Raw genomic sequence first — 9,128 nt, 5'->3', positions numbered from 1 at the left:
TTTTTTTTTTAAATCCAGGCAGTGTTAGACCTTTTAAATCCTACCACTCTTAAAAGAAACAACAACAACAACAAAAAAAAGGCCTGGCAGAAATGACTTGCATGCACGAACATGCAGCAGGCACACATCAAGTGGTTTTTTGTTTTGGTTTATTTTTGTTGTTGTTGTTGTTTTGTCAAAATAGCTAAAGCCAAACATTGGCCAGAAGCAGTGAGCAGGAACTACCAAGCAGCCAGGACCGTGCTGCAGACACAGGCTCGGCTCAACTGTCTGGGGAATGGAAGGTTAGAGCTCCAGGAAGTGGTAAGTTGCTGGGTCTGAGATTTGCATGCCTCCCTCCCTCCCTCCAGGGCCAGACACCACCTGAATTCTAAAAGGCAGTTTTGTTAGACTCTCTTCTAATCTCTTCAAGCAGCAAGTCTGATAGCAACATCAAAAACACTTCTCCATTTATGAGGAAATTTTAGGTCCTCAAGGATAAACCTCCAAGGTTTATCTGGGAGGGTCATCCTTTGGGCCTCAGGTTTGAAGAGTCTAAGTTCAAAGCCTTACCAATCAAGACAGCTCTGAGTTACCGAATGCTGTACCTACTGGCCAAAAGTCGGGTGAGACCGGCTTTAAACCACAACGTAGTAAGTAGAGTGCTCAAATTCAAGTTTGATATAACAGGGGGCCTTTTCGGAAGAGCACTAGATGAAACATATGTATGAAGAAAATGTCATAATGAGATCCATTATTTAGTAGAAACACAAAGAATCTGAACTCCTAGAATGGGGGGAGGGGTTACATACATCTCTGATGCTTGCATTCCGTAGGCTGAGCCAGGAAGACCTAGCGTGGAGGCCAGCCTGGGCTACACACAAGACCATCTCAGAAAACAAAATTCAAATTCCCCCCAAATGGCCTGCTAATAACGTGTATGAATATCATTTGGATTCTTACACAAATCCTTACCATTATTTTATTCTTATACTTGGCATGTTTAGTGGTGTATTTCTGGACCACTGATAAAAATATCAGAAAGATTTCATCTTAAATTTAAAAAGAGACAAAAAAAAAACCTTCAAATTTGTTTGCAACTACTGATTCAGGAGCACAACCGATGACTTAACTTAAATGGCATTCATTTATTTCCCATGTTAACAGGTTTAGAGGTATCACTGCCCCTCCCCCAACCCAGCTAATTTAACTGTAAAGCAGAACTCCAATTTCTGCTTTCGATTTCCACCAAAATACCTTTAAAAAAAAAGCCTCCACAACCCCCGAGTTAGCAGCCAATCTTTATCCGTGACGTATGCATTACCAACCTGCAGTGTGGCCATCGGTGTCCCTTGCTATGAAAATCAGGACCCCGAAGTCGGGGCTTCAAGTTTTGAGAGCGGTTCATCTACATACCTGTTGTCGAATTCCAGCTTAGGGGGTTTTATGGAAATCTCGCAGGTGATGACATGCATCAAGCAACAGATCTGTGCTGTGATTAGTATGTTCTTTTAGACTACAGGTCACCTGCCCCAGGACTTTCTAATGGAACGGATCCAGGGGACAAAATAATTGTTTGTCAAGAGTGGCCAGAGAGGAACATGGCTATCTTCAGTTCACTGGGAAGCAGTGACTCATTCAAGGTCCTTTGGGCAGCAGCAGCTTTGCAAGAGGGTACCTTTGACTCTCCTCCTCATTTCATGAAATCATTAGCTTGTGAATGTGTCCATGTTTTTAACTTGAGTTTAAAAAAAATAAATAAATAAAAGCCTTATTCCTGTATCTTCTGACACCTAATTGAACACATCGTCACCCTCGCTCCTCACCCAGCGTGTTTTTCTGTGTGACCGGTGTGCAAGTGATGGTCACACAGCTTACAAACCTAAGACCTCTGAGAAAAATACTTTTTAGCTGAACCTCTGTAATCATGACAAGAGATTGATTAAAATGCCAAGATAAGAAACAATTTATTATAGAGAGAAGAAAAATTTCTCATCCAAAATATAGAAATCTGTACAACTTTGCCACAATGAATATACATGAACTGTACAAATTTACACCAGTTCATAATTTACCAAATAAAAGATGACTAACAAAGTTCACAAAATAGATGGTGGTTTGTGGGAAAAAAGACTTTTACCCAATTAAGTACAAGGAAAAGTTACAAACCAGACCTCCACTTTCTAAAAATAAGAAGTTTAGTCAGTTTTAGAAAACTACAAGCTAGCAAATGCACAGAGAGCTGGCTGGTGCTAACAACCACAGTTGAGACAGTGTCTTTTTTTTTTTTTTTAAGGGTCTTTTAAAAGCCTGTTGCCACGGCAGATTCTGGTCACTTGCTACTGTCAAAGCCAAAACCACAATACAAGGTCTGACCATTTTCCCCGGGTCATGCGCACTAGTTTGTCCTTATGTACATTTATTTATACATGTTAAGTGCTAGGTAAAAGTCTCCGTGTAAAATTTCCAGTACTACCATGCTCAAAGCACTGAGCTTTCCAATTGAGCTGCCAAAAAAGTTACTGATAACTTTCAAGTGTAATAGTGCAAAATTCCCCTGCGAAATTGACTGGAGGGGAAGGTTCTTCGAAATACAGATTTTCCTTAGAGGGACTGATGTGACAAACTGGGTATAAAGGTCTGGGAGAGACTGAAACCACCCTGTGACTTCACTCCCTAGCAAATAAAGTGATCCTTCCTTAGACTCACAGGCTACTGAAATCACTGAAAGGTACTGTCCAAACTATGGCACTGTCCCTTAAAAAACAAAACAAAAAAAAAAACCAAAAAAAATTATTACCACTCTATCTTGTGCCAGATCTTCACAGCTGTGACATGGTTTAAATTCCATAATCCATCCCCAAGAGGAGCCCACCCAAAGCAAAAAATCAAATTTATCCATCCATTATAAGATGATCCATCCATAGACTATATCTTAACCTGATACAGTCATCATATTGTAGTTTTTGGAAGGGCTTGTTCTGCCCAAGAGAAGTTCCTCCTTACAGCTGATTCTGCTGTCTACCATTTGCACGTTGGAGCTGTTGTTTGGAGTGCTACCTCCTGCTGGTGAGGCTTCGTACAGCACACAGATGGAGCCATCCTCTCCAATCCGGTAGGACACTTCGTAGGGGTCAACCCAGAGTGTGAGTTCACTTGGGAGAAGCCTGAACAACTCTTGACTGCTCAGTCCAATCCGCTGGGCTGCCTGTCCAATCAGAGGATCCATCTTGTGGTTGATGCGAATACAACGGTAACCTGATCCCTTGCACGGCTTTTCTGGGAACCAGTGATGTTTGTAGTGTTCTGTGGAAGGAAACCGACAGAGAAACAATGCTTAGATCGGTAGTTATGTACGGTACTTTCCTCCTCCCGCTAGTCTTGGAGGAGCAAAAGCGAAAACCACCAACTTTTTACAAATGTCCAGGATTACATTCGCTATCTCGAGACAGGATGGAGAAAGAGCAGACAGGGTTTCCGAATTAATAGTGTGGCAAACACTGTCCCGGTCGTGACCAGTTGAGCCGCCAAAACAGGAATACGGCTAGCTGGATGGCACAGAAGACCTGTTTACTTTCTCCACCCCACTGGGGTGGCACACAATAGACTTTATGGCTTTTTTTTTGGGGGGGGGGGGGAACACTACAGTTAACTGTTAACCCCGGAGAATAAAAACAAGAAACACTAAACCAAGATCTGGGCTGGGGTGTAACTGTACCGATGACAAATCGTATGATTAATAGGCAAGAAGCACAGGAGGTGAGGAGACCTGGCACGTCGGCCCGAGGCCGGCTCTGGGACAAGGAGGCGACAAGCCACCAAAAGGGTCCAGACGGCGACCCCAGCAACGGTCGCGGAGACCTAGCGCGGAGGACCGACGGGACGCCGGACCCCAGCTCTTTTGTCCCCCGCAATCGGCCGGTAGCCGTCGGGGCGCAGTTCCGCGTCTCCCCGCTCCGGATCCTTTGTTGTGCGTGTCGCGGCGCCCCGCCGCCCAGCCCCCCCCCCCAGCCACGACCGGGACGCGCCCGTTAGTGGCGGCCCGCGACGGGCCCCGCGCCCCGCTCACCTGCCAGCAGCTCCTGCAGGCTCTGGCTGAAGGTCTGCAGCTGTCGTTCGCTCGTGAGCCCCTTGGTGCGGAGGAACTTGGAGATGAAGGACACCGCGGCGGCGATCTCGCCTATCATGGTGGCGGCCCGGGTGTAGAAGGGATGCATGGGGGCGGCGGACAGGGGTGGCCCGGGGCGGCCGGGGCTCGGCGGCGCGGCCCCGACGGCGGAGCGGCCACCCCGGGCTCCCGCCCAGACCCGACGGCCGAAGGGGGAAACGAGGGCGCGAGGCGCGGACGGCTACTGGTTCTAGGGGATTTTTTTTTCTTTCTTTTAGAGTAAAAAAAGTTATTTTCAAGTCAGGCGGCGGCAGGAGAGAGACGGAGAGCGAGGCGAGCGATGGCGGCCTGGTCACATCGCTCGGACCTCCCCAGCCGCCTCCGCCTCCAGCTCGGTAGCCTCCGAAGATCCCAAGAGTTGCATTTCCAGCTCCGAGGGGCGACGAGCAGCCGCCGCCGTGCAGCTCATTTTATAGCGCTGCGGAAAGGAAGTGGCGTACCCGGAGCGTGACGGCGGTCGTCAGCCTATCCGGAGATCGCACCATTGTGACGTAGCAGGTTCGGAGCCGGAGGGGGCGGGAAGAAGGGCCGCCGGGGGGCGGGCCCAGAGGCCGGGAAGAGAGGGAGGAGCTGACGTAATCTGCTTGTAAACAAATAAACCCCCGAGTGGCAGCCTGAGACGCCGGAGCCTTGGGGGGCGGAGGAAGAAGCCAGGGAGGCGCGTGTGAAAGCTCCGCCCCCTCGCTGGCTCCGCCCCCGGCACTGGCCAGCCCGGACCCTCCGGCCCTAGGCTCCGCCTCTTGGAGTTCACTGTCGGTCCGGGTTCGTAGATTTGCTTTCCCATTGCGGTGGGATCGGAGTCCCCGAACGGGCTTCGGTCCCCGCAGCACCAGCCCTGTGCCCTGCGTACTCCATGTTTACATCTGTTTCTGGCTCCCATCTGTGCGGTTGGCAGCTTTGGTGGGAGGAGCGTGCGGTGGCGGAGTGTGGGGCTCTGGTGCGTGCAGGGATCTAGGGCCCGGCTCCCAAGAGCTACCTGGTCGGTGAACCCCAGGGAAGCTGGCAGACTCCCGGGAACCCATTACATCCCCGTCTGTGGAACGGTGGGGACGTGTCTGTAAACTTTTCCTTGTAAAGCAGGTTAGTATGACCGTAGTGGCCGCTATTTCAGGAGAGATACAACGTAGTCTCATAAGAAAAAAGAAAAGGAAGGCTTTAAAAAATTAAAAAATTAAATTTTTTTTTTTTTTTTTGTTTTTTTTTTATCTAATTTGTTTTTTTTTTTTTTAAGAATTTGCTAGTTCAAATCATATCAGGACTTAAGAGTTGTGCTGCAGTTTATACAAACAGAAGATAAAACTTGAAGCTTGTTGAGAATGTTGAGAGTAGACACCCAGATTTACTTGAAACTCACCTTGCAAAGACATTTGGAAACAGTCTGGAATGAAGGAAGGCATGATTCTACTAAAACTATTAGGCCTGAAACAGGGTTAACTCAGAGTAGGAGAGGGGAAAGAAAGAAAAAAAAAAAAAAAAAGATGAAGTCCAGGAAAGTAGAAGGAGAACTCTACCAGATGAAATAAATGTCTGGAGTTTAGTTGGTCATCAATTGGAATACATACCACTTTACAAAAATAAAAAAAATTAAAATGAAGCTAGCTGGTGTAGAGGAAAAGCAATGGAATGATGGGTTACTTAGCAGGTTGTTTGCTTAAATTAAAGCTTGATTTGATTTGAAAAAGTAACTTGTACATTATTTTCTACTAGTACACAATACTTAAGTAGCTGTACATAGGGAATCAGCCCTCTAAAGATAATATTGTTAAGAAGCACCAGCTTGAGAAAAGAATTCATTTTCTTAGAAAATAAAGTGAATTGAACATAATGACTTTATTTTTCTTGATCTGTCAGATAGGGTTGTCCTAGAACAAGTGGAATAGCAGGGTTTTCGCTGGAGCAGGGAGGCCTGTATAACCATTCCAGAAAAACCAAGGGCAGTCTTTGAACTCACATTCTGAGGTCTGCATCTCTCCTAACAAATGCTCTCCCTGCCTGATCGGTCCTTTCCCTTTGGTAACAGTCATTCCAATTCGGGTTAGGGATGAAGAGAATGAGACTGCCTGCCTCTGTAGTACCTGAGCTCCAGTTTGTCTCCTAGTGATTCAGAGTATGAACAGATTCCTCAACAAAACAAAAATAACTAAGCCAACAAAATACTAAGATTTGAACCTAGACATCTCCCAATCCCTGGTTCTCCACATCCTTTTCTGCTTTCCCCAACACCAGCAGGACCTCACCTGAATACCTGAAAATCAGTTCAAGGACCAGACATAGTAGTACACACCTTGAATCTCCCAGCTTTTTGGAGGCAGAGGCAGGCAGATTACTGAGTTCAAAGCCAGACTGGTCTACACAGTTAAGCACCAGGCCAGCCAAAGCTGCAGAGTTGAGTCCTTGTCCCAAAACAAAGAAGTCAGTTCAGGAAGCCAAGGAAGGTTTGCCTGTAGTTTCATTCTGAGGCAGGAGACTTAGGGATAAGCCTCAGTTGGTAGAATGCCTGGGTCAGATTCCCAGCACTGGGTGAACCAGGGGTAGTGGCAAGTGTCTGAAATCCCAAAACTGAGGTAGTCAAGACCTGGAGGTCAGAAATTCAAGGTCATCCTCAACTAAATAGTGTGTTTCCCCAGTCCCAGTATGTGTGAGACCCTGAAAAACAGCCAAGGCATTAAAATCACAGAATTTCTGCCAAAATGAATGCAAGAAATAAACCTGGGTTTTTGTCTTATTTTGTTGTGTTTAGTTGGCAAACAGCACAAATATCAGGTTAGCAGGGGTGCTTCATAACTCAGGAAACACTTCCCTATAGGGATAACTAGAGAAAACTAGCCAGAATCCAAAGGACTGAAAGTTTTCAAATGGTTTTTGGTTGTTTGTTTTTGTTTTTCGAGCCAGGGTTTCTCTGTAGCTTTGGAGCCTGTCCTGGAACTTGCTTTGTCGACCAGGCTGACCTCGAACTCACAGATATATGCCTGCCTCTGCCTCCTGAGGGCTGGGGTTAAATGTGTGTGCTGCCACAACCCAGTGGATTTGGTATTTTTCTAGGATCTGGTAATATTTACACAGAGATACAGAGAAACCCTGTCTCGAAAAACAAAATATAAAAACAAAAAATAAAAAAAATACTGATTGTAATGATCTGTCTCTTTGAGACAAGCCACGCCCACTCCCTCCCCCAATCCACCAAGGCAGGCAAATCTTCCTGCTTGCAGCCTGAGTCTCTTACTTTTCCATCTCCCTCTCAAAGAGGTGGCTTCTCTCTCTCTCTCTCTCTCTCTCTCTCTCTCTCTCTCTCTCTCTTCTCCCCTTTTCCCTCCCCCCTCCATAACCCACTAAATAAATAACCAACCTCACCCTGCCCTGCATGGCATGCCTATCTGTCTGTTTCTTGCCTGCCTCCGCCATGTGGCTAACCTCCTGGTACCAGCCACCTTCAGAGACCTGTGGTGTGGTCTTGTGCGCCCTGCCTGGGACTGGCTGCTCTCGGGACCCGCTGTCCCCTGCCTGCCACCACATGGTCCACTGCCTGCTGCTGCTCAGGGACCTGCAGCACTTCTGCCACAGCAGCTACTTGGGGATCCACAGCATTTTTTATTAATTCGTTTCACTGATTGCTGTTCCGAAGGACCCAGGTTCAATTCCTAGCACCCACATGACAGTTCACAACTGTCTGTAACTACAGTCCCAGGAAATCTAAGACCCTCACGTAGACATGAATGCTGACAAGACACCAATGCATATAAAATAAAATTAAATTAAATGTTTAAAAAATGAATTATTAAGAGAGAGACTGAACCCACAGCCTTGGGCATGCCAATGAATTACCCTACTTCTGAGTTAAATTCCCATCACTCTGTGCTTACATCCTTTGTTGAGTGCTGATTCTTAGGCCTTGGAGGGAAACATGATTCACATGCCTGGGGCTAAATAATAAAAAAAGACCTCATAGATCCAAGACACCACAGGTATGGTGGTCCTGGACTTTACTCCCAGCACTCAGGCAGAGGTAGGTGGAGCTAGGATCTTATCTGGGGTCTTTTGTTTTTATTTGTTTTGTTTTGAGACAGAGTCTCACTATGCTGTTTTTAGCTGACCAAGAACTCCCTAAGTAGACCAGAACCCTCCAAGTCATAGAGTGCCATCTGCCTCTGCCACCCGAGAGCTGAGGGTAAAGTCGAGGGCCACCATACCTATTGTCTCTAGGATCTATGAGGCCTGTTTTTATTTTTAACCTTCCCCCCACCACCACCACGTGTGATTCATTTTTCCCCCTCCAAGGCCTAACAAACAGCCCTTGACAGTTCCAAAAACTGTCCTCTGGTCTCCACAGGTCCAACATGGTACGTGTGTGCTCGTATGCACAGAAAAACTGGAGTGAGAGGGGTGCCCACGCCTGTAATTCCACCCTTGGAAGGTGGAGACAGAAAGATCAGGAGTTCAAGGTCAGCCTCTGCTATAATGGACAGAGGCCAGCTTGTGGACAAGAGGGACTCTGTCTCATAAAAACAAAAGTAAAAAGTCAACAAGGGACAAAGCCATCATCTGTGACTATGTGACTAGGGTAAGAAACCCCAAAGTGGAGCAGGGTGGTGGTGGCGCACACCATTAATCCAGGTGAGTTCAAGGCTAGCCTGGACTACAAGAGCTACAGAGAAACCCTGTCTTGAAAAACCAAAAAAGAAAGAAAGAAAGAAAAGAAAGAAAGAAAGAAAGAAAGAAAGAAAGAAAGAAAGAAAGAAAGGGAAAGGAAAGGAAAGGAAAGGAAAGGAAAGGAAAGGAAAGGAAAGGAAAGGAAAGGAAAGGAAAGGAAAGAAAAGAAAAGAAAAGAAAAGAAAAGAAAAGAAAAGAAAAGAAAAGAAACCCCACCAAAGTGAAACAGAAAGAATAGAAAGTGACCTGTGATTTTTGTCTTCCTGGAAGGCGAGTCCTTTATGGATAAAGCCACATCCCCAGGCTTAAATTTAAGTCTCCTAATCTGAGGAGA

At 46.4% G+C, this 9,128-nt stretch overlaps 1 protein-coding gene across 1 annotated transcript; it reads right to left on the bottom strand.

Annotated features, from left to right (window-relative positions):
- Positions 1-1,921: 1,921 nt before the first annotated feature.
- Btg1 (BTG anti-proliferation factor 1) lies at positions 1,922-4,520 on the bottom strand. The gene is made up of 2 exons (XM_050135546.1): positions 4,049-4,520; positions 1,922-3,285 (listed from the first exon to the last, which is right to left on the bottom strand). The coding sequence occupies exons 1-2, from the start codon at positions 4,194-4,196 to the stop codon at positions 2,915-2,917; spliced, it is 519 nt and encodes a 172-aa protein (XP_049991503.1). The 5' UTR covers positions 4,197-4,520; the 3' UTR covers positions 1,922-2,914.
- Positions 4,521-9,128: the final 4,608 nt, after the last annotated feature.

This window comes from Alexandromys fortis, unplaced genomic scaffold, assembly GCF_014885135.2.
Source record: "Alexandromys fortis isolate MF-2015 unplaced genomic scaffold, M_Fortis_MF-2015_v1.1 scaffold_24, whole genome shotgun sequence".
NCBI classification, from domain to species: Eukaryota; Metazoa; Chordata; class Mammalia; order Rodentia; family Cricetidae; genus Alexandromys; species Alexandromys fortis.
The sequence above is the reverse complement of the archived record's forward strand: the minus strand, read 5'-3'. Positions and strand labels throughout refer to the sequence as shown.